Genomic DNA, 26472 nt, shown 5'->3' on the forward strand with positions numbered 1-26472 from the left:
GCAATTAATTTCACTTCATGATTATTTCTAGCCACTTTATGTGGCTTTGAAGCAGTGACTAAGAAATTAAGACAGGGGAATTTCCTCAGGAGGAAGGGTAAGACAGGTGGGGAAGGGGGAAAGACGAAGGTGTCAAAAGAAATGTGATCGTAGAAAGCATTTTTTTTTAAATGATCAACTCCGAAATCTAGTCTACATTTTCTTAGAGTCAGTTGAAGAAATACTAGAGAAGTAGAGGGAATAACAGTAATTACAAAAGCAAAGCCCAGCAGGTAGCATGGTGGTTATGGTGCTGGGTTCTCACATGGCAAAGAGTAATTCAAGCCCCGACCCAGCAGACTGAAAATCCAGCCAGGCATGGGTTTGTTCATCCCCAGAATCTCAGGTAGAGAATGGAAGACAAGGGATTGAAGCATGGTCATTCCCCCGGGGGTGATTTCTCACTTTCTCTTCTCACTGTCTCTCTGGTAAGCATACATGTCCTATGGCAGAAACCTAAAAGAAAAAAAAAATTACGAAAGCAAATAGACTATTTAGAAGTTAAAGAATGGAAAAAGTAGAAGTGTGGGAAGCATTAGCAAGACATTTTACAACTTGCTATCCACCGAGGCCAGTTCTTCATGATGGCTGGTCCATGTGCCACCAGTGTGTCTACGGGGAGCTGAAGTGCAGCCATTAGTTAAAACCACAACGGTGTGATAGTCAAGCTAATTTTGAAAAGACTGGCAGCAGGGATACGGAAATCAGGAAAAGCAATGAATAGAAAGGAAGGTAGGTGATGTCCTAGAAACTGAAAGATGAGAACAATTGGGATGGAGGGAAAACGCATCAGGAAATGAGGCCGAAGAGAGATGAGAATGGCAGTGGGACAATCGGTCGAAGCCGATTCCCATCTCAGTCTCATGACCTGTGAGATGAACAAATGGGAAGAACTACCTACATGGGAAATGTGAAAACAGCTTCAAAAACAGGTTTAATTGGGAAATATTAAATAGACTTGAAAAGAAAGTGATACAGATCCAAATGAATTGGACCACATGAGCAACCCCAAGAGCCTTGAGGGAAGGGTTGGATCTTTTTGACCCCCGACCTAGGACTGTGTATGAAACACAAGGGTGGTAACACCCAGATGCCGAGTTGGTGAGTAAAACAATGAGTAAATTTAAAAAATTGTCAGTCCACGAGATCATGAGACTGAGGACAGTGATAGCTAGATGTTATTTTTTCAGTCGATTTTAAGAAACAAGGTTGAAGGAAACAGTAGTTTAGGAGGAGACTCAAGACAGTCTGAACTGTGAAGAGTAAGTCCTGGGCTTTTTCCAGATTCGGCTCCCAGTGTCGGGCAGATCTTTGGGAGCACCTTCTGCGTTGTGGGAGGGCAGAGTCAGAAGCAGGTCGAGGAGACAGTTATGAGACAGCTGTATTACTGAACAGCTCACAGAGTGGGAGGGAAGAGAGGAGACAGACTCTCGCTCCCCCAGAAGGCCCCTTACCGCCCCATCCTTCAGTTCTTCTCTAAGACTTCACAGCTCAGGAGGCTTTTGCTAACAAGTCAATCAGGTTAGCCAATTCTCATTTTAATTTTTTTAATCTGCTCTCTAGCAAATGGCTGGAGAGAGACAGAGAGAGAGAGGAAAAGTGAAAAAGCATCCCCTGGGGAATGGTCATGCCATAATCCCCTCTCTCCACTTCTCCTTCCTTTGAGGGGACAAGTGCACACATGCTTCCCAAGTGTTTTTCCAGCTGCTGGGTCTGAGACTTGAATCACACAGTCAGCCATGTGGAATCCAGTGACCTTGACCATCATGCCACCAAGTTGGCCCACCAATCTCTATTTTTATAACAACTCCAGTAGTATATCATTTAATTATTAGGAAATTCCCCTGTGCTAAATATGCAAGTACTGTTTTTTAATTAAATGTACAGTTCGAGCTATACCCTCAATTCAGTTTTAGAGCATTTTCATCATCTCAAAAGTAACTTTCATGGGACCAGCAGTTAGCATAATGGCTATATTGCTGGACTCCCATGTAGTCAACCACGGTTCACGTCCTGGACCGGGTGGCTTAAACTCACGCCGGGCGCGTGTGCGTGTGTGCCCAAGATCCCGAGAGAAGAATGGAGGAGAAGGGATTGTGGCGTGGCCATCCCCCCTGGGGGGTGATTTCTCGCTTTCTATCTCTCTGTCTCTCTCTGTCTGTCTGGCGAGCACACGCGCCCTATAGCAAAAACCTCTCCAAAAAAAAAAAAAGTAAGCCTCATGATTTGGGCCAGTCCTAGTGAATTTAATATAAGGATCACAGCTACAGCTGTTAAGTGCTTGCTGTGATTTGAGCACTATGTCAGCGGTTTGTATATACTGACTCATTTCATCTCCGTGAGGAACCATGAGACAGGAGCTGTTGTTCCTCCATCTTACGGATAGAAAATCTGAGGCATAGTCATATATAGAGAAACAGAATCAGGATTTGAACTCAAGTATCCTGGCTCCTGAGCTACTGATCTTAGTCATTGCACTTTTTTTTTTAATTTTTTAATTCTGCTAGTGGGTATGTACACTTGCCAGAGAGAAAGAGAGACAAGAAAACACCTTTCAGGGGTTATGGTCATGCCACAATCACTTCACCATCTCTCCCTCCTTTCAGAATGTTGGGCATGCATACATATTTGTTCAGTGTATTTTTCAAGATACCTGGCTCAGGATCCAAACTGTCTGCTTGGCCATGAGGGATCCAGTCCCCTTAACAACCATGCCACCAGCTGGCTGTGCTTTTTAATGTATACCGGTCATTTGAGAAACAGGACAAAAATCACTATAAATTTCTATGTTCTTTCTCTGTCTCGCTTACTTCATCACTATGGAGTCAGAAATGCAAAAATATCCATTTATTTACATATATTTTTCTGAAGTACTTGATACTGAAAATACTAGAAAGTTTTTAATAATTTTCTACAGCACAGAATGGAGTTAGAGTCTTGGTGGTTATCTGGTTAACAAATTAGATCATTGGGACAAAAAAATTCAGTTTGGTGGTTTGAAATATCTGGTACGGCTGTCCACATTCATCACATTAATAGGATAATTGCCAGTTCTCTACTCGGCTTTGTTCTGTATCAACATAGCCTGAAACACAAGTGGAATTTTTGTCCAAATGATATAAATTTAGTCACTTGCAAACATTCCTGGTCACTAACCTAGAAAGACTGTTGGGGATAGCTGGAAATGTTCCCAGAAATTCAGTTTGCGTGTGGAACAGCACAAGAAGCATAATTGTGGTATTGCCTCCCCATGAAACCAACTACTGACATTTTAATCCACGGAAAATCCTGTATCTACTTACGGGTATTTCTGGAAAGGTATCACATCAAATGTGCAGAGAATTAAATAGGCATATCATTTTCCAAAACCCTCCCCAAATATTAATTTAAGGAAAATCCAATTAATACTAGTGTGGCTAGGAACTATGAGTAGGAGTTTAGAGCAGAGGCTTTATTTTTAGCAACAAATCTTTTTGGCGGTAGAGGTAGGCAGTACTGGCTGAAAAGAATCCTGGAGTGTTAATTGTAAAAATAAAGAAAGAAATATAAACTACTTGCATAGCTCTTTTTCTGTATGTCACTAAAACAGTGGGTACACGTTATATATTTGTTAAAACCTGTGAACTCTGGTGATAATGATGCGTCATTGAAGGCTCAGCTGTAACAAATGGGGATTGAGAGTGTGAATGGAGTGTATAGGAAATAGAATATATGGGAACTCCGTACATTCTGTTCAGTTTTGCTGTGAACCAAAAATTGCTCTTAAAAATAAGGCTTATTATGGCCAGCAGGTGGCGTGGTGGTTAAAGATGCTGGACTTCCCTGTGGCTGACGATGGTTCAAGTTCTGGCCCTGGGGGCTTGCTTTCTCTCTCTGCTTCTCACTCTCTCTCAGATCAAATTAGAAACAAATAATAGTGATGATAATAAATGAAATAAAATAACATTAAAAAAAATAAAAATAAGGTAAAAGCCACCAATATTTTACCTTCAAAATGAAATCTAGAGACCAGCAGATGGCATAATGGTTACTAGCTGGACTCCCACATTGCTAACTGCAGTTCAAGTTCCAGACTCAGTGGCTTAAAACTCACACTGGGTACATAAGTGTGTGCCCAAACTCTCAGAGGAGAATGGAGAAGAAGGGAATACAGTGTGACCATCCCCCCTGGGGGTGATTTCTCCCTTAATGTCTCTCTGTCTTTATCTCTCCAATGAGCCCATATGCCCTATAGCCAAAAATCTCTCTCTAAAAATATGAAACCTATTAATGCATGATTTTTCATGAGAATGTATTTAAATATTTATAAGCACTCGGTAATTTATGTCCTTCAGGTTATCCAAATACACTGCATGCATATTCCTTGCCTTTTTCATGAAAAATGCTGGTCCTCTTTGAAGGGGAGCTCTAGCAGTGTGGAGAGGGCCAGGCATTCCAAGGCTGGAAAGAGAACCCAGGCTGGCTCCTCCCAGTCTCCTGAAGGTGTCCTCTGATTACTGACAATTGGCTAGCACTCTCTCCCGCTTCCACGCCAACTGAGGTAGCCTCCGGCTCTCCTTTCTAACTTCAGGTTATTCACCTGGGAGATCTTCCACTTTGTAAGTTGCCTAAGGCCAATTTCCTGGATCCCTGAATTCCCCAGGCCTCTCCATGTTCCAGAGACATTTCCACCCTGCCTCAGTTACCACTTGCTAGAACGCCCAACTTACACTGTTATTAACCAATGAAATCACAATGCAGGAGCATGGGTGGGGGGAATGAATATTCTGCCTAAAAGTAGGGAATGCATTCCTAACTACAGACTTAATTCAGTTATATTATTTGCTCTTTTAGAAGATAATCTAGCCTTAGATATCCCCTTGCTTAGAGAAATTGAAGTTATAACTTCATAGCACTTTAAAATAGTATCTTCTCCCCAGGATAGATAATTACACATGGATATGTAATTATCCATGTGCAATTATGTGTGTGTGTGTGTGTGTGTGTAAATATCAGTATCTATTTATATGTGAATAATATGTAATGCCAGTCTGCTCTCTAGGAAGACTATGTAAAAAATAATGGTGGGGAATCATGAATTAGATATAATCACCTTTGTTTTTATAAAAAATTGTCCTTTTCAAACAGACAACTTAATATAGACATATTTAGTTGTCCTAAGAACTGCTTGAAACACAGTAGTGAAATTCCAGTTCTATTTATAAAATTAATACTGCCATCTACTCAGAATACTAATGGTTTTAATGAAGAAGCAGCATCTTGCAAACAAATAATTAGTTTGGTGCATGAAAGGATAAATAGGATCCTAATTAACAATTCACTAATTTTTCTTAGAGCTTTTAGATTTTAACCATGACAAGTGGCAGTTTTTTATGTGTAGTTTGAAGAATTTATTTTGTTCTTCTGCAATTACCCAGAGTAATTGTAACTCTAAACTTTGCGCAATATTGTGTATGTTTATTTGGAATTTATGGGGCCCCGAGCCTGAGATGAACATGTCCTGTCATTCTTGCTTTGAATACCACATCCAGAACACCTGGAATAGTGCTATAGGCTCTTGTAAGAGCTGGATGATTATACTACATTGTGCAAACTATGTAGACCATCTGTAGGTGATTTTTAAAAATAGACTTATTACTTGATTTGGAATATGAACTACCTTTACTACTTGAGTGTATCTTTTCACAGCTGATCTCTTGTCTTGTCTCATAGTTTGTCATGAAAATTACCAAAACCACAAACTCAATCCATGGCCTAGATCAGGGTTTCCAGCATCTTGTGGACAGGGACCTGGGTCCTTCTTTCCATGGAGGCTTTCCAATGTGTTATAGAATGTCCTGGAGGATCTTTGCCCTCTAGATGCCAGAAGTACCCTTCAATCATAACAATGAACAATGTCTCCAGACATTGTCAAATGTCAAATGCCCTCCTCTGGCTAGGGTAGAATTTCATTTCCTTAGAAGATGACGAACCACTCCCATAGAAGATATAGGTTGCCTTATATATTTTTCATGATATTATTATATAAGAATAAGCAAAGCAGTGAGCAATTATTGGGAAAAAACAAATTTGCATTCCAACAAGAACCAAGGAAATGCTAATAACTGTCGATACAACGGAATTGCTTAAACCCTCTAATTCATGCAGTTGGCATTAGAGAAACTCTTCATTGAGTGAGTTTCATACTTTAAGAATGTTTGACTGGGGACAGCAGGTGGCATGGTGGTTAAGATGTTGGAGTCTCACATGGTGGACCACGGTTCAAGTTCCAGATCTGGTGGCCTGAAAATTATGATGGGTGAGTGTGTGCATGCCCAAATGCCAAGAGGAGAATGGAAGAGAAGGGATTATGGCATGGCCATCTCCTTCTGAGGAGTCATTGCTTTCCTCCTGTCTCTCTGTCTCTCTTTGTCAAGTGCACATGCCCTTTGGCAAAAACTTTTTGTTTTTTTCTTTTTGAGAGATATTTTTGCTATAGGGCGCATGTGCTCACTGGAGAGATAGCAAGAGACACGCATGCACCCGGCATGAGTTTCAAACAGCCAGGTCCAGGACTTGAACCATGGTTGACTATCTGGGAGTCCAGCACCTTAACCACCACGCCACCTGCTGGCGCCATGCAAAACTTAAAACTTTTATTTTTTTTGACTGAAAGGAGTTGTCAGCAGTTGTTAATGGATAAAATATAAAGAGGAGTTATGGAGACAATAACTAATACATGGGATTTCATAGGCTTTTCTAAAACCACATGTCTATAAACCCTGTCCTTTTCAATAATCTAACAGTGTGAAAACACACTGTTCTAAAAAGTACAGTTTACAGTCTACATAAAGGTTGGAAAGTACATGTTTTTAGAAACTACATTAGTTTTTGGAACAACTAATACAAACAAACCGTTAGAAATGTGGATTTATTGCCTGAAAATGGAACGCTATGGTGTATTGGAAAATAGGGATTTTAAATATTAGATGTGGGCTCTTTGCTGTCACAGGTCCAGAGAATTTCATTGCCTGAATTATGCAGAATGGAGACAAGGCACTATAATAAAACTTTCTGAGGAAAACCACATTAGCTCTGAAAAAGCAACATTGTTCTGCTTTTAAAAATACCAATTTATTTTAAAGACTTTAATCTTATTCTAATGTTTAGTTTCCACTATACTCTTCCTTCAACACATGTTTAAATTATTTGTTCCAAGGTTGATGTCTCAAGAAAAATTGAAAAATTTTTAGAGACAAGACTCATTTAAAATACGTACGTTCTACTAAGAGCTATTCAGAGGCCCTTTCAAGCCAACAGTTCTTGAAACCACTCAATCTAACATGATTTTTAATTTTCTTAATGGTTTTAAAAATATATTATGCCAGAATTTTTCATAGCCAATATGAAATGTGCAAGACATTAATAATACAGTGTTTTTTTACAGAAGATGAATAATAGGATACATAGTAGAAGAGATTATGTAATGTCTTTGATGTGCAAGTAAAGGGGACATTAATTGACTCCTGAAACAGCTTAAGTATTTAGGTAGTTTATGTCATTGTTAAACTAGAACAAACATTGTTTTACAGTTCAGTGAAATAACAATGAGTGATTGTTATGGATTATTTAGTGCATAAAACTAATAAGCTGTGGAAAATAACATGCTACAGGAGACTTAAGTCATTGTGTATTATACTACTAGATTTAAGCATAACCTTGCTTTGTTTATCGTCAGACTGCCTGACATCTTCATTTATGACAATGAATTAGCCTGGGGCAACTTTAGAGAATGTGGTCTGTAGTAGTCTACTACAACTGGGTGATATTTTCTGTATGAATTAAGAGAAAAGTTTAATAGCCTTTTGCATTTTCAGACAACTGCTCCTGCAGTTTCGGGCACAGTTTTTAATACTGTGTTGTAATAGCCATTTCTCTAGTTAATCAAGAATAAGTTAAACATTAGCCAAATACAAACATTCCAAGAGAAAGATATCCTGTATCCACGCTTAGTAAATAAATATGTACGTGTTTAAAAATACGTCTGTGTACAAGTTCATGTGTGCACATACATACACCTGATGGTCTACAAAGCTTTAATTTGTTAATTTTACTATTGCTTTCTTATGCTACTTTCATTATTTTCTCCTGTCATCTCGTCTTTAAGATGCATTTACATATGTAGAGATAAAAGTAATGCGTGCATACTATTTTTCACACTAAAGGTCATTTCACAGGCAGATCTCGGGTACATTATGTCTGATTTTTTTCATTACTTTCCGCTTATCCATCTTTCCAATTAATGATGGAAACAGTTAAATAAATTTGACATGAGGGGGAAGTACCATAGTTTCCAGAATGTGGCTTGGGGTTTATATTACAATTTACATGTGCTTTCAGATAGCTCATAAGAATCTGACATGATTACAAAAAAAAAAAAAAAAGTGTAATTTTTATTTTCTTTCCCAAGATTAGTCTGCTAGGAAGTGTTAGAACCAAGTCTCCTATCTGGATCTTCTTATTTGAAACCCACTGCATGATAGAACCTCTCCCTATTGCTGTCCTAGTCTGCCATACCTGCAAAGGGACAAGAGCCCTGGCCCACATACAAGCTGTGTGGGAACAGGGAAGGAATGAATTGCCCTACATTCACCAGTTCATTCAGCTTTCTGCTAGCGTGCTGAGACAGATCCATAGCAAAGCCTTCACCAGCAGCCTGATGTCAGCATGAAAACACAAACCAGCTAGATCCTGGAGCAGCCCGGGCACGGTCTGCCTCCCGGAACACATGGCCATCATCAGTGAGGGGATGGAGGGTTGGACTGCCCTGTACCGTAGAGCTTTTAGCTATCATCTAAGCTCTCAGAAGGTGGACTTCTTTTTAAATTATCCAAACTAGAGTGACTGAAGAAAATTCGGTCCCTGTAGAACAGGAAGAAATGGAAAACTAAAGTGTGATCTGGTTTACCGAAGCTTTTGTCCAAAGCCCCGGGAAGATCAGTGATTTTCATGGTCAGAATTGATTTGGAAATGAAAGCACCTGGAATAAATGTGACTGCAGAATAGTGCACGGGTGAAATATCGGAAATGCTTCTAGTTCTCAGGATGTTGCACTGAATTTATTTCATCATTCATTTACTGTCATTGAGAAAATGCAATGTGCTAGGCGTATGCTAAGTGCTGGGACAGGAAGATAAACAGGGCACGTCCCTGCCCTCAAAATGCTTTTGTGCAGCGTCAGAGAAAGGCAGTAAATCAGGGAGTGGTCCATGAAATACGGTGTGGAAAATTCGTGGAGGTGCCGAGAGGGACGCTGCACCATCCCCGATGTCCGGAAAGGCTGACCTTCTGGTGGGGACATTCTCCTTGGCTGGGAATGTCCAAGGAGGCACGGCAACTGCCATTTGATCATAGCACGTGCCTCCTTTTCTTTTCAGCAGTGTTTCTAGTTAGATGATCAAGGTAATGGTCACCTTCTTAATTAGGAAATAAGAAGAAAAAGAACAAGTAGGAGTTGGAGAGGTGTGCCCGGCAGAGGAGGTGATAAGAGGGCATCGACGCAGGGAATGGTCTGGACATAACACGAATCGCTGAGGAAGGGTGACGCACAAAGGTTCATCAAACAGTTGGTGAAAAACGCACCATGTGAAAAAAATTTGCATGCATTTTAAAAAAAAATCACCAGGTAAACTTGCATTTTAATTCTGTTTTTCCACGAAGGGTGATGCGTGCAAAGGTTCATCAAACAGTTGGTGAAAAATGCACCATGAGAAAACAATTTGCATGCATTTTTTAAAAAATCACCAGAGTAAACTTGCATTTTAATTCTGTTTTTCCACAACCATTTCGAAGTCCCTTGCATAGAGTGCTATGAAGAATAGAGAGGTAGAGGGACCAGCAGTTAGCGTAATAGCTATGTTGCTGGACTCCCACGTAGTCGACCGTGGTTCGAGTCCCGGACCCGGTGGCTTAAACTCACACCGGGCGCATGTGTGTATGTGCCCAAGATCCCGAGAGGAGAATGGAGGAGAGGGGATTGTGGTGTAGCCATCCCCCCCAGGGGGTGATTTCCTGCTTTCTGTCTCTCTGTCTCTGTCTGTCTGGCGAGTGCACATGCCCTATAGCAAAAAACCTCTCCAAAAAAAAAAAGAGTAGAGAGGTAGACAGACAAGAGTGATAGAGTGATGAACATTTAGCCCTGAATTCCCTAGGACTCAGTTTCCTCTTGGTAAGAAGATACAAAATGACCTTCCCTGCAGGGTGGTTGTGAGGACTGGATGAGTGTGCGTGTGGGCACACAGTGAGTCCAGAGAAACCAGAGTCGGGGAAGGCGAGGAGGCAGGACAGGTGGAGGTAAGGTGCATATTTCCAAGCAGCCATTGCTGACGACTATTCAGTACTGGTTGCTAGACGTGGGGGACATCTCCCAAGAGGCCACCAGTTGTGCCAAGGGCCAATCCTCTGTTGGACAGTTGATAATTCCCCAGCACTCTAGAGATCTGTTTTCCAGCCCCTCCATGCAGACACTTTGGAAGGCAGAAGCACTCGTCTCTGGCCCAGGGGCAGAGTCTCCTGACGTAAGTTGGTGCTGTGCTTGGGCATGCTGGCCAGTAGTGGTACCCCCAGGGACTTCATGGCTATGTGAATGATATCTGCTAGTCCTAGGAGCAAAAGTGAAGATGCGAGGTCAGACAGTAAGGAGAGTCGAGTTACTTAATGCCTTTGTGTCTCAGTTCTGTCATCTGTAAAACCGGAGTGATATAGCCCCGTATGACGAGATTGTTACAAAAATTAGATGGCTTAATGTAGGTAATGGGATTACAAGTACCTCCAAAGGAAGAAGTCAAGACCGGCTTGAATCACAGCGGCATCGTTATCTCCTTCCTGGAGGTAACTACTTAAAAGAATACAATATTCAGCCAAATCTGGCCGCACAGTCAGTAGCAAACTGAACTGCAGTGCTGGAAGCCACAAGGTTCACTGTGAGTTTGGATCCCTGGACTGGCTTAACAGCTCTCCAGGCACGTGCATGTGCCAAGATCCTGATGAGGTAGAGGGTCCGGGGAAGGAGATGATCATGTGACAAGACCCCATCAAGAGTGCCTCTTTCTTGCTCTGTTTCTGGAGAGCATATGTGCTCTTTATGGTGAATAAAATAAATAAACTTAAAAAGGAAAAAAAGAATACAATGTTCATTGAAATAAAGTGTAATATGTTTGCTTAAAAACACACCAAAAAAACAACAAAATCGTTGCTTTGTAGCCATGCCCTTAACAGCGGAGGAAAGCCCCTGTTTCTCTCCTTGAGATTCAAGCCGTTGAGCCACTTTGTAGGACAGTGTTTACAAGGATGGGTTAGGAAAAATGCATAGCATTATTAGCATGAAAAATCTCAGTTTTCAACATTAACAAGAGGAACATGATATATAGTGCTTTCCCAAGTAAATATTTTATTAGGACAAAAAAAAAGAGACTATAAATTCAGTCGCGAAACGTGTCCAGGTTCTAAGTTGGAGGCCTAGAGTTCTCTCTCTTTCTCTCTCTTCCCCGCTCCTTGGCAATTTTTCCAAGCAGCTCACTGTGCCCGGGCCACTTCTCCTCTCCTCTCCAGCTATATGTTTACCACTCTACTTCAAGTGACAGTAGCCTGACCAGGGGGATTTCTCTCCCCTAGGTCGGCTCTGCGTATTCCCAGGTTAGACCCCACATCCTTACAAAGCACCGGCAGAATAACTCTGCTTTCTCTTTCCTGGATACTCGTAGCCTCAGGTCTGCCAGGTCACTTTTCCTTTCAGCATGAGAGACGTCTCGGGCCCGCTGTGCTAGGTGCCAGTTTCATTCAGTGTGGGGATGACTGCCTTAAGACTATCTTCCATCACACACTTAGCCTTGAAACCAGGAGCTGAATAGACACATACCCCTCTTCAGCGCCTCCTGACCTTCCCCTTGAGAACGGTAGAGCAGGTAGCATGGGAGTGTTTGCCTGCCCTGTGTTTACCGGCCTGTGTTACTGCCATGTGAACAACGTTTTCACTGCGCATGGGCACATGTATCCTTCATCATATGCTGAGTTTGCAAAGTGCTTCATTCTATGTGCGACAGCAAAAGTCTTTAACTCCATTACCCACGCTTATTTCTTCCAGTTAAAAAAAAAAAGACATGTAACCTCATATTGGGCCAAGCAGTACAAAAATGGAAATTTTATTTTGAGACTATTACTCTCTCTTATAATGATTTATTATAATGCATCTTCTAAAAAATATCAAATTATTTCCCTGTTATAAACATTTCCATTTTTTGCTCTTTTTTTTCTTTTTTTACAAAAATCAAAGCATCAAATATTCCTCAGAAACATCCAGAAATATAAGGTTTTTCTCTTTATAGAAAATACAATGTGGTACTGTTTCCTGAATTCCATGGGGTTTTTTGTTTTTTCTTTTTTTCTACCACTCAGCAGCAGCTTTTGGGTTTCTTTTAATGGTTTCCCTAAAAAGATCCCATTTTCTGTACCAGTGCCCGTGATAAATTTATACTTCATTTTATCTTTGATTTTTCTTGTTTTGGTGGTTTTGGTAACCTAATATTGCCCATTTTTACTCGTCACTCACTCCGTTCAGACAGTACTAGATTTCTGCTTTCAGTTTTTAAATAGAAGAAATAATAACTACCTAGTTTGAAAAGCTCTTTGGGATTATGGGTTTGGTTAATATCCTCTAAAAACAATTTCAAAAACTGTAGTGGAAGATTATAAATGACTTTTTATGTGATTGCATCCCCTGGTGTTTTGAAATAAAAACACAATAAAGAGTCTAAAAGCACTTGGTCAGAAAAGCTCATCCTGGGTGGATGCCATTTACATTTAGATTTAAATAAGTCGGTCTATTTATTCTTTGAAACTTTGCTTCAGGTTTTAAATTGAGGATACAAGGAAACCGAAAGCTCTAGAATGCGTAGATACGTTTTCAAAAGTGATGATGCCTAAATTCAATCGACTTCTAAGAATAATAACTGTGATAACTGTAAGAAGTAAGGAAATGCAGTTTATTATGTTCTAGAAAGCAATTTTATTGTAATAACAATTAATAATGTTCATCTATTGGGTTGGGAAAGTCATGACACATTTTCATGTAGAAAAACACTTCATGGGTTTCCCAATGACCTAATAAAACATGATCCAGATAGCATGAAGTTGGGTCATTAGAGCATACCGATTGAGCATGCATGATCCCCAAATCCAAAGTCTGAAACTTTTTGACACTGACATGACACCACAAGTGGAAAGATCCATCCCTGACCTCATGCTATAGACAGCAGACAAAATATTGTGTAACGCAGCATTCAGGCTATGTATACAAGGTCCACATGAGAGAGAAATGAATTATTATTTAGACTCAGGTCCTATCCCCAAGATACTTCATCAGGTGTATGTAAAAATTGCGAAATCTGAAAACTTGCAAAATCCAAAACACTTCTGTTGTAATATTTTAGGTAAGGGATACTCAGCCTGTAGTGCAAATGCCACATCTTCTGACTGTGAAACTTGCAAACACGCCCTATACAAGTAATCGTAGTGGCCAATTCTCACTTTTATGATGATGGAGTGTAAAGCAATATGTCATGGTGGAAAATTCTTTGCTAGGAATCCAGTCCTGGGTTCTATTCTCATAGGGCTGTGTGAGCCGTAAAAGGTCTATTTCTTTATGAAATGAGAGATTCAGATATGATGTATTCAGGGATCTATCCAAAACCAAAATTCTAGGACTCTATGCACTATAATTCTACTTTAGATGACAATTGGCCTTAAGCCTATGACACGGACTCTGTCTAAGATTGTTGGATCAGCAGGAGGCCTATGGAGACCCCCAGATTCAGCTCCTGCAGTGGGAGTGGTTGGATAAGCTGTGAAAGGATGATGAGGACATTAATCTATGGGCAGGGAGCCTTTGCTGGTATGTTGGCTTACTCTTCTCCCTGGGGCCCACGAGTGTGCCTAACTGCAGTCCTTCAGCCACAGGGGAACAGCTGGGCTTACTCTAATATACGGATGTACCTTTGCTTGACAACTCAAAATTCTTCAGGAAGAAGGCATGCACTTATTTGTTGATAGATCTCTTGATTCCTGGAAAAATCTATCTATTTTATATTAAATTAAATTTTGTAAAGTAGAAATCTTGAGGAAGAACTGAATCTAACATTTGAGTAGTGGTGTCCTAGCCATTTCAGTACTTATCTTTTTCTTTTTAAGGGTTTCTGCTCCAATGTCAATCAGTTTTAATCCGCTATAAGACTTTGAGTCAACCCCCTTCAGAAGCCATCGAACCATTCTCTACAAGCTAAACCTTCCACTTCTGAATTACTACTGCCTTTTCTTCACTGTGGATCTATCTAATTGAGCATATATGATTCAATTTTTGATGATTAGAAACATTTTCTGAGAACTTACGTTCTGACCCTGAGCTGTGGAGACACTAGAGATAACTCAGATACATGCTGTACACTCTTAATACTTCGTAGTTCAGGGCAGTTCATCCCCAAACACAAAAGCTGCCCAGAAACAGACAACTGCCTAGAGGCTCAGAAGCCAGAGACACTCAGCCCACAGGAAGGGGAGCTGAGCAGTCTAGAAGCATTTCAACAAGTAGAAGATGAGGCATTCTGGACAAAAGGATGTGATCGTATGTAGGATGTGCTAGAACACAGAACGTGGGTGTGGTGGGCAATGAGACCAGAGACTCTCAGAAAACCAGCACAGCTCTGTCCTCTAGAAAGCAAGCAGTAGCATGGGATGGATGCACTCCCACAATGTGGGCCCTCCAGAAATACGCTTTTGCGGGGAATTCTGAATATCCTGATAGTAATAAAAGAAGCCGTAGGCATTAGAGTTCTCTGGAGAAACAAAACCAACAGGATGTGTATACGAAGATGTCTTCAAAAAACGGTCATGGAAAATGTACACTATGAATAAAGTATGCATGGATTTCAAGAAAGTTTTTTGCGCCCAAATCCTCCTTTTTTAATTTAATTTTTCCATAAACTTCCCGAAGTACTCTCTTATATACACAAAGAGAGATTTGAAGTACTGCTGTCAATATACCTTGGGGAGATTTGATGTATCTTCATATATGTATGTTGGAAGATTTATTGTAAGGAATTGACTCGTAGTTACAGAGAGAGAAAAGTCCCACCATCTGCAGTCAGGATGCTGGAGACCCCAGAGAACGGAGGGTGCAGGTCCAGTCTGAAAGCCAGAAAGCAGAGTCAGTGCTTCTGTTGAGTCCTAAGGCCAGAAAAGACCAACATCCCAGCTCAAGAGTTGCACAGGAAGAAGTCCCTTTCTTGGGGTGGGGTCATCCTTTCTCTTTATACACAGCCTTCAGCTGATTAGATGATGTCCACCCATAGGAGGGTCTGCCATCTGCTTTACCCAGTCTGCTGATTTAAATACTAATGTCACAGAGAAAAATACTAGGGGGACCAGCAGAGGGTGTAATGGTTATGTCACTGGACTCCCACTTAATTGACTGTGGTTTGAGTCCTAGACTCAGTTGCTTAAAACTCATGCCAGGCACATATGTGTGCATGCCCAAAAATCCCAAGAAGAGAATGAAAGAGAAGGGATTGCAACATGGCTATCCCCCAGGGGTGGTCTCTTGCTTTCTGTCTCTGTCTCTCCAGTCCGCACACATGACCTATAGCAAAAGTTCTCGGCAAGAGGCAAAGAAAAAAGAAGAAAGAAAGAAAGAAAGAAAGAAAGAAAGAAAGAAAGAGAGAGAGAGAGAGAGAGAGAGAGAGAGAGAGAGAGAGAGAGAAAGAAAGAAAGAAAGAAAGAAAGAAAGAAAGAAAGAAAGAAGGAGGGAAGGAAGGAAGGAAGGAGAAGGAGAAGGAAGGAAAGGAAGGAAGGAAGGAAGGAAGGAAGAAAGAAAGAAAAGAAAGAAAGAAAGAAAGATATTGGTTTGTCAGAAAAAGTCATAATGTATTTTTCTGTTTATCTATGCAAAAATACGTCATGACTTTTCCAGTGATCCAATAGTTACAATGCTTATGGCCACGTACCTTTTATTGAAAAAGTCTGTTTCAGCCATGACTTAATATTTCTTAAATATTGGCACTTTTGGAGGAAAAAGTCCTTATCAAAAACAGCAACACTGAATATACTCAATTAGCGTACACTTTGGATAGACTAAAACCAAAACTTCAAAGCCTTAGTTGGCTCGAGAATGACACCAGATTTAGAAAACGAGTTAGAGAGGATGAAATAGAAAGTAACACATTTACAGAACAGGCACAAGCAGCGGAGTATTTGATTCACTTCACTACTTCTGTTTAGTTTGTTATAGTCAGAGAAACTGTCCATATTTTAAGTGGTTCTTTGGCATCTTAACATTAAAAACATTTGCAAACAAACCAGTGTACTCCAACAGTGGGTGAGGATGGAGAAACGCTCAGGGACGTTCTTGGTCAGATCTTGAGGTGTGAGGCGTTGATGAGTGATTGACTAAGGCGAGACTGTCCTGGGGGTTGAAGGGGTTCCCTGACCAATGGAAAAACAAATGTGGGTAAGTCACTTGAATTCAGAACTCCTGAGCAGATTGACAAAACAACCAAAAGGGCCAGTTTTTCTATTCTATGTTGTGTTATTTTCTGAGAGTTATGTTTCACATCTGTCTAGATAGGTTCTTAACATAACCTTAAATGTTATGTCTTTACAGAGTGAGGTGTAAGAAGTCTTCAATTCTTTGGTCTTAATCTAGTGAGTACGTGTCTTTAGGGAGGTCTTTTTTTTTTTTTTTGGAGAGTTTTTTTGCTATAGGGTGTGTGTACTTGCCAGAAAGAGAGAGACAGAGAGATAGAAAGCGAGAAATCACCCCCCAGGGAGGATAGCCACTCCACAATCCCTTCTCCTCCATTCTCCTCTCGGGATCTTGGGCACGCATGCACACGTGCCCGACGTGAGTTTAAGCCACCTGGTCGGGGACTCGAACTATGGTCGACTACGTGGGAGTCCAGCGACATAGCCATTACGCTAACTGCTGGTTCCAGGGAGGTCTTTAACAGCTTATGTTTATGTGAGTCTTCAGGGTATCCACCACTGCTGGTACATCCCTCGTGTTTGTATAACCTTTTAATGCAGCCTAACGCTGGTGGAATATGTCTGTAATATACAGTTTTTATTGTTGTTGTTGTTTTGATATGGCACCGTTTTTTGGCAGAATATAAGTATTTCCCTCTTACTATGTATTTGGCACCTCTACTAGTAATATTGTTCTGGAGCCAGGTGGTGGCACAGTGGTGGTGGAACTGTGCTTGTTGCATGGGAAAGCATCTAGGTTTGTACCCCACGACCTCCCCAACCATGCTGGGTGTACGTGAATACCTGTGACCTGGCCTGGCTGAGACTGGAGGTAGATCTTGGCTTGAAGACATTCTTGAGGTTGTCTCTGTCTCTCTCAGAGATGAAATAAGCAAATAAATTTAATCGAAGCCTGGCCCTGTTGTATAATAGCTAAGCACTGGGTAGAGAAAGCCAGATCCCACATGGTCGACCAGGGTTTGAGTCCCACTCCCAGCAGCCTGAAAAACTTGCTGGTTGCATACACACACGTACCCAAGATTCTGATGGATTGGCGAGTTGGAGGAAAAAGGATCACAGCATAATCAGACCCCTGGGGAGGGGGGGGGAGCTGCTTTCTCTCTCTCTCTCTCTCTCTCTCTCTCTCTCTCTCTCTCTCTCTCATGTGAGCATGTGCCCTTGGGGGTAAGGGGAAAGAATGACATTATTTTGTTTTGAAAAGTATTTTTTTCAGATGTTCAAATTTCCATGTCTAAAATTAGTCTACGATGAAAGTATATTCAAATCTAGCTCTTTGAGTTGATCGTGTTTGTCCATTTGATTATTACCTTGCGAAAAGTCCCCATTTAACCAGAAAAGGAATGCTTTTCTCATTGATCAAGTGAGGATTACGTCCGAATGGAATGACTGCTGCTTTGAAAAACCTGAAACTATAGTAGAAAGTACTTCGTTGTTGTTATTGTTGTGGCTGAACTTTTTAATAGATCTGTAATTACGCTGCCCTCTTGAATTTCTCCTTTCATTTCTCACTCGAATGTTTGAGTATGAATTTGTATGCATTTGTAACACATGAATGTTATGTCTTGAAAATTTTTTACTAGGAAAATTTAATCATTGTGTTTGTATATTTTTATCGCTATTCATTATTATTATCATTCTTCTCCATGGTTAGAGTGGCACGTGCTCTTCCTAAATATTATTACGAAGTGAACTTTTTTTTAATCATCGGGCTAAATGGTGAAGCCAGTTTAGTACATTATGAGAACTCTGCACTTTTGTTCAAGAGCTAAACTTGGAACGCACTGAGCTGTGCCTTCTTGTATTTTTCCATTATTCTTTCCTTTTAGAAATCGTGCCATTCATTTGATACTTCATTACAACCAAACTGCAATATGTATACATGGCGTGCAAAATGAGCCATTTTGTTTTAAAACAGATTGCAGATGAAAGGAAACCATTCATTTCTTGCTTGCTTGCTGTAATTACTAGAGGACTAATTACTCCAAATCACTGACATCCAGGGTCAGGAAGGATGACAACAGAAACATCAAAGAGAAGATGTGGCTCGCTTGCGATGACAGATTTTCCATATTCCCAGCCACAGTGTTTTTTTATGACTACTGTTTTCCAGTTTGGTGGTGAAACAAAACAAAACAAAACAAAACATACACACAGTCGAGATTGCTGAATGTTTACTATTATCTCATTCGCAGTTTGACGGTGAGAACATGTATATGAGCATGACAGAGCCGAGCCAGGACTATCTGCCAGCCAGCCAGGTGGGTTAATTAATCTTCTCTGCCTTGTTTCAAATTGTAATTAAACAAATTCAAAGAGTTGCATTGCAAATGAGTAGCACTATCAGTAACTGCTGCAATCAGGAATAATCATAATTTATAAACAAAGCATTTAAGCCTTGTTCCCAGTTAATGAGATAGAGCTGATAAAACACCGGAGTTGGCATTTGTTGAAAGATACTACCTTGTTTCCTCTCCAGAACGGCAAGCAGCTGTTTTGCCAGCATGATCTTTCCTAAACAGTTGTTTTACCTTTAGGAAATAAAGTCTTTACAGGTGCAGGTTATTTGTGCTTTTTGACTGTAGACGAGTTAATCATTATAAGCTACACATGTCACAAATAGCTTTAATTATCAGCGGTTAGGGCTATTTGCAACAAAATGTTACATTCATAACCCAAATCGCATGGCCAGCAGGCGCCATAAGGCTGTTTTCAGGAGCTACAGGGGGAAGACTGGGGGTAGGAGTAGGTTTCAGGCCAAAAAGCAGATATGATTGAAACCTTTCAAGGGCACCTTTGTATCCATTTCACTGGGAATGGTTGACAAGGTATTTAATCATGAGAAGTGACAACAAAAGTCCAATGAGAATGTAAATGGTTACATTTATAAAAGTAAATGCTTGGCTATTTATTTTTAGATACTTACAACCAGGCCTTTTAATCCAGCGAGGGCATTTAAAGCAAAATTATAACTGCCCTAGAGTGCCAGTATAACATAAAATATAAGAACATTGTAAGCAAAAAATAAATAAGTGAATAAATGGAAGCGAGGGAGAGTTCACGCAAGTGCATTCTGGATGTGAAAACGTGTTTTTTTCTGGAACAGTCATCGCAGAGTTTCATATATCAGCAACTGCAGTGTAAACTCGAGCATCGTATTGGGCACTGCCTGCATACTCACGTGAACACAATAGGTTTGAGAACTAGGAGAGGAGGGAGAACAAGGGCAGTCTGAAACGCCTATTTTTCTTCATGGCGGTTGTCAGTGAATTAAATGTAATGTACATGTTCGGGGAGCACTCTGAATACAATGTCTCGTGCTTAACTCGAAACAGACAAGCCTGCATCTCCATGAACTTTGCATTTCCAAGTCATTACAATCACTGCCTTCTCTGGCGGACATTCTGGAAACTACACCATATCGTTCAGCTGCAGAGGTCAGCATGAAGTTCAAAGATTCTGACTACATTTCCTTCCATTTGGCTCAGTAGCTCGCTCTAAGAATACCTTTGGAAGGCTCAGTTTTACCTGTAGAACTCATGCTTAACAGAATGCAATCTGTTAAAAAGCCTCCAAGATCCATAGGTAGTTCTAAATAGGACTGTTTGATTAAAAAAATGAAGAATGTTACTATTAATTTTCTTCTAGCCATCAATCCCAAAACCGTACTGACAAGTTTAGTATTACTATTAGATTAAACCAGCCTGGGATCATCTCTTTGGTGCCTTTAGGGTTTTGAAGTGTAAGGGCTAATTGAATTTGTTGGAAACAGTAGAAACACAAACTCAATAAATGATTGCTGTTAAAAAGCAGCTGCTTCCTTTCAGAGAATCATTATGTCTGTCTTAAAGAGTTTTGGATAAAGGATTGGAAATTGAGAGCATATATATTATAACAGCCTGGCTCCTTAGATTTTTAAATCCAAGTACAACTTATAATATTAAGCCCTCATGAAAATCAAACAACTTAACATTACTTTTCTTAACAATTCAATCAGGAGTTACTAAGAATGTTTTAAATACCAGTATTAATGTATAAAGAGTAAACAGCTTCAAATACTTTTGTGCTTTTTTTGAAGATATGGTAGGCTTGTGAGCCAGAAGCAAACTGTATTTTAAATAACATAGCATATAGGAAAATGTTTTTAGAATGTGCTATTTTAAAAATTAGACTAATGTAATATAATGCATACTCTGGGGGGAAATACACTTCACAAATTACATAAGTTGCATGGCCTTAGTGAAATTTTACACTTAACATTCCTTTTGTTTACTGTCATAAAGTGTGTTCAAGAATTCATTACCTGGTATTCTTTTAGGGAATTTTAATTAATTTATCCCTTTAGGCAGCCATAAATAAGATTTTAGTCATCCTGCAGGAAAAAAAAATAGTTTTGTTCCTTTTTCTACATAACATCAAACATCTGCATAGTTTAGTAATCCAAGACAATTTGCCTCATAGCATCACTCAACAATTATAATTCCTGTTCAATTTTCAAATCAGTACATGCTTTGGGACTTATAGACTAAGTTGCTAAGTAGCAGCATATGGTACACTACTGCTCCTGTGATGTTGCTGCAAGCAAATAGCATAATTCTAAACTTGAAATGATTTTTATAGAAAGCCAGTGCTGGAACTGCTCCAGAAATGGAAGTACACTGTAAAAATTAATGATATTCTTTTAGACGGTCCCAACAGGCTCTTTGGCACTGTCTATGGCATGTATTCTGTACCTCTTGAGTTCGAGTATACAAATGCTGAAAACTTTTTGCATATAGTTTTGTAATTGATAGACATCTTTTAGATTGAATATACTGTCCCATAATAAGCCTGACAAGTCTGCAATAAAAACTCATAACATTTCCACTTCACTCCGGCACCATTCTTGGGGTATCGACTCTTTTCTTCTATTAATAGCTCTAAGTGTGTTGGTCGCATGGTACTTTAATTTAAACTCTATTTAAGTTCCTCTTACCCTGGAAAGAATTTGAACCATGCCATGCAAGATTTCATTGTATTTCAAAACCTTGGCCACAGGGACTATGTTGCTTGGTGCCTCATTGTCTTACTCAATCCTTCTGGTGTAGTTTGTGGGACAATGTGAGTAGGTACTGGCAGGAAAACCTGAGAAGACGAGTGGTAGCAGGCCATCAAAACACACTCCTTTCTACTCGGGAACCAGCAGTTAGCATAATGGCTATGTCGCTGGACTCCCACGTAGTCGACCGCAGTTCGTGTCCCGGACCCGGTGACTTAAAACTCACGCCGGGCGCGTGTGCGTGCGTGCCCAAGATCCCTGAGAGGAGAATGGAGGAGAAGGGATTGCGGCGTGACCATCCCCCCTGGGGGGTGATTTCTCGCTTTCTGTCTCTATGTCTCTCTCTGTCTGTCTGGCGATCGCACGCGCCCTACAGTGAAAATCTCTCAAAAAAAAAAAAAAAAAAAACACACTCCTTTCTCACTCTTAACTTGTCCTGCATCATTAAGGTACCCGTATCTAACCTAGACAGCTACAAAATAGCACGTAAGTAGGATGAAGAAGTCTACGGATGTAATGTACAACACCAGGGCTTCAGCTAATAGTATTACATCAGATTTGGGGTTTTCGCTAAACAAGTAGATTTTAGATGCTCTTGCCTCCCCCCCCCACCACCACCGACACACACACACACGTGCAAATGAGTAACTATGTAAGAAGATAACTGTGTGATGTATATGTTAATTTGCTGCCCTATGGTAAGCATTTTACTATCTCTATCTAAAAAGCTCAGCCCCTTTCTCTAGCTTCTAGAATATTTCTAGTACCTTCTGCAGTTCCTGATATGGGAAGGTCCTCCAGATAGAAGAGCTTGTCTGAATCATCTTTATCAACGGGAACAGAAGGAGGTGTGAATCTCTTCATGGACACATTCTATGGCACCAGGGTTATGTAATCGGTGTGTTTAATAGGTTAGTGTTAGGGTACACCATTGCTTTCCTCATTCTTCTGTGGCAGTTTCGAGACCCCCCATTTTCCTCAGTCCCTGTTCGTTCTGCACCTTACACTCCCAGCATGTTCTACCACCTCCCTGAAGCCGGAAGCCCTGCCCCTGTCAGGCCAGCCGTGGTTGGCGTGGCATATGGAAAAGGTTGAGAAGAACTAATCCCCCCTTTTTTTTTTTTTAACAAAAAGTAATCCCTTGCAAGGGGGAACCAGAAGATTTTTCTGGTTTCAGATTATGGAGAAGCTTAGGTTACTTGATTGAACCAGATTTTTCCATTGATCACTTTCCCCTTGACTTCAGCTTTTACTCGGAGAAACCGTTTCCTTCTGGTTGGTGTTGCCCCCTGCATCCCTGCTTCCTTCATTCCCTTCCTCACCACCTTCCCTTTTCCTGCTTTTACTCCTGCCTTCCTCCTTCCCACGAGGAGTTAGTTGTCCTTTTAGCTTGCACTAATTTCTGTTGTTAATTCTACATATCACAGTAAATCCTAAATATTAAATGTCCTGACCCAAGATCGTATTTTGATCATTTTCACGTTGTGACCAGTTTTCTTTCTGCTTCTCTCCTACCCTCAACCCCACTGGAATTCAGTTTCTCACCTGGTTCCTCAAATCTCAATATTTACAATAACAGTGATAAAATGTAGCCGTGTTATAGTTACTGGGGCAACTTCCTCAAGTTTCAAGTGTGATTTCTGACTCTACCGGGTACCAGGCCCTGCCAGCAGCTCAGGCTCAACCTAGCAGTTCAAACCGCAACTCAGACTCCAGCCTCCTTCCTCCTTTGTCCTGTACCTCCAGTAGTCATAAGCGTTCACACCACCTACCCATCACTCTAGACAGACACTTGGGGAGTCTCCCTTACCCCTGAGCCTTCAGTTAACCCCAGATAGTGTTGATTCTACTTTTTGGGTGGGACTTTTGAGTTGTTTCCTCTTTCCCGGCTACACACTTAGTGCCCTGGTTCTGGACCTCAGGGTTTGTCATGAGCTCATCGTCTCTCATTTCCACTTTTTCATTTCTTCTCGCTGTCGCTAGGTGCACACACTGCCACGCCTCCCCAGGGTCTGAAGTCTGAGTTCCAGAGGTTCATCCCTCCACCTCTGTGATACTTGGCACACTGGGGTCAACAGGGATGCCCTTGTCTTGCCTTCCTCGTTGTGAGTTCTCGAAGGTGGGACTCGCTCTTGTCCTCTCTGGGTCTCTTGTGCCTAGAATAATGGCCAAGGTAGGCAATATGCAGCCTTATTTGTTGAACGAGGAGTAGTTGTTGAATGGATTAAAATACTTTGCAGACATTTTGTAAACTGTATGAGTTCTTTAAGTCTTCTCCTTGCAGCGTTTTTCAGCCCTGCTTGGTCGACATGTAGCAGTTCCAGCCCTCCCTGGTCTGTTACAGCAGCACCCTTGTCTGTTGTCATGGCCTTGATACATGCATGGAAGGTTCCGGCACTCCCTCCTCCTTGGGGAGCTACCCTGATAATAACCTAGATAATAATGGGCACTTATTTTTACAATATCCTGTTATTTATCATTGTCAACATAATACCTGTGCACCCATTAGGATTCACCAATATTCTCTCAAATCTACTGCTAGAATTATTTTTTTTTAAGATTTGCAAACATAATAATGACTTTATATTTTTAAATGACATGTTTTCTGAATGAGAAAAGTCTCCAGGTTAAAGTGTAAATGAGGTATAATAAAAAAGGCCTAGAAAGTATAGTAATTTTTAAGAATATTTTTGTAAAATAAAACCTCTACTCTGGACCATAAAATTTCCATGATTGTGACTTAAATTTGAACTATAAATTAGGCCAATTACTTTTAGATTGGTTCCTTTTGGCAGAAATTTCAGCAGTAAAGTCAACTTGACTTTTTGACCATTGACCCAATAAAATGATTAAGCTTCTATGCTTTGAGTAATCTAGTTAGTCCAACAAAGTCTGGCATCTTAACAAGCTCATACTAGTTACTCAAACCAGTCTTCAGTGTAACATTCAAATGATTACTCTGTACAGTCCCGAAGGTATTCATTACAGACCAAATTGCGCTTATTGCCTTGCATACAAGCTGAGTTTTCAATGGGAAATGAAAGGATGCCTGGAAAAATAGGCCACCTAATTAAGTTAAACTACTCTAGCATTTGGCTTGACATCTTCATTACTCAAAATTAAAAAGATGCTTCACTCGAGCACACAAGTTACTATTGTTTATGTTGTTTTCTTCCTAAATTGGCTTTTTACATGGAAGTCTGTTTTTCAGCATTATATCTTGAAATAGCTCCCATATTTCTTACAGTTTATAAAAATGTCTTCATAGTTGTATGGATACGAATGCAGGCACCATACAAATATATATGTTAGAGCTCATAATAGTCTAGACACATTGGTCTTTCTGCCTATTTTCTTGATCATTTACATATTGGTGCGGTTGAACTTTAGACACTTGGATTCTTTACCCACCCAGTGTTTATTTATTATTATTATTATTATTATTATTATTATTATTATTATTATTTTAGCTGGATACGGATGCGATTCTCTATAATGATCTTCTACATGAAAAATATGAACTCCTACAAAAATGTAAATAGGCTTAGAAATTCAAACTGAAATTCGTTTGTCCAGTGAAAGTGTTTGAAGTCAACCTTGCCAGCGGATCTATTTTAGGAACATTTTCAAACATAAGCACATGTAGAGTGCCCCACCTACTGATTGCCGGCTTCTGCTCATTGACACTAATGAGGCTGCTGACAGGTTAAATGTTGTGTATCATATACGTTGCCAAACTGAGGGACTTGTGAATACAAGACTCATTTTTTATTTCAGAAAATGAATGTTTGTTGCGGGGTATGTTCAGAATTTTATTATAATTGTCTAATAGCATATTTTTTTAAGGGAAATGTTTTCAGTGATAGATAAAAATTATGAAAATACCTGAATGGAATCGCTTTGGTAGTATAAACAGATTTTTCAAACGTCAGATTCCATTTGGAGCATGGTGTAGTCGGTGGGCAAACGTCAAGTGATGTGAAGCCAGTTAGGCGTTGGGACGCGGCGCTGCAGCCCTGTCAGGCAGCCTGACCAGTTCGGCAGTGTCGTCTGGTGCACTTTGAAAACAACCCTTTGGCTTGCTCAGAATTATATTTCAAAAATATTTTTCTTCAATATGTGAATAGTTATAAAAAACTAAATGGTCCCTCCTGGTAAATGTTGTAATTATAACATGTTATTTTTTCCTCGCACTTATAAAAACCCTGAAACTAAAAAATATCCCCCAAAATATAGTGTCATGTTTTAAATGACGATTAGTAATATGGGGGCCGGCAGGTGGCGTGGTGGTTAAGGGTGCTGGACTTCCACATGGCTGACCATGGTTTGAGTCCCAAACCTGGAGGTTCACTTTCTCACTTTCCTTCTCTCTCTCTCTCTCTCTCTCTCTCTCTGTCTCTTTCTCTCTGTCCCTCTCTGGCCAAATTAAAATAAATAAAGTTAAATAAAATAATTTTTTTAAAGAAAGATATTGATATGTTGGATAATGTCACCTGTCTATGCTAACTCCATTGCCAAGGCACTTAAAGGTTTTCTAAATGAACACTAAATTTTTAATATGTTAAGCAGAAGTAATTGTGCCCGTTTTTAGCATAAGAACCTGGAGGCTGGGATAGCCCATGGCCTGAGGACTGCGGGTAGTGGATCCCACATGACTGGCAGCATGGTTGAGTCTCAGACCCAGGTGCTTGAGAAACATGCCAGATGTGTGTCCCACAGGGAGGGAGAAATGGGGAGATGGGTTGCGACGTGACCACGTGACATGGAGGGGGTACCTTTCTCTCTTTCCGTCCCTCTCTGCCTCTCTTCTTCTCTCTGTCCTCTGGGAA

General features: G+C 40.4%; 1 protein-coding gene across 1 annotated transcript in view; it reads left to right on the plus strand.

Annotated features, from left to right (window-relative positions):
* Positions 1-26472, plus strand: part of TOX (thymocyte selection associated high mobility group box) — a 384675-nt gene that overhangs the window by 166171 nt on the left and 192032 nt on the right. The window contains exon 2 of the mRNA XM_006140855.3: positions 18801-18866. Within this exon, the coding sequence (XP_006140917.1) occupies positions 18801-18866 (66 nt within the window). The remainder of the gene's footprint in view (positions 1-18800; positions 18867-26472) is intronic.

The sequence above is a fragment of the Tupaia chinensis genome, unplaced genomic scaffold (assembly GCF_000334495.1).
Source record: "Tupaia chinensis unplaced genomic scaffold, TupChi_1.0 Scaffold000046_3, whole genome shotgun sequence".
Classification (NCBI taxonomy): Eukaryota; Metazoa; Chordata; class Mammalia; order Scandentia; family Tupaiidae; genus Tupaia; species Tupaia belangeri.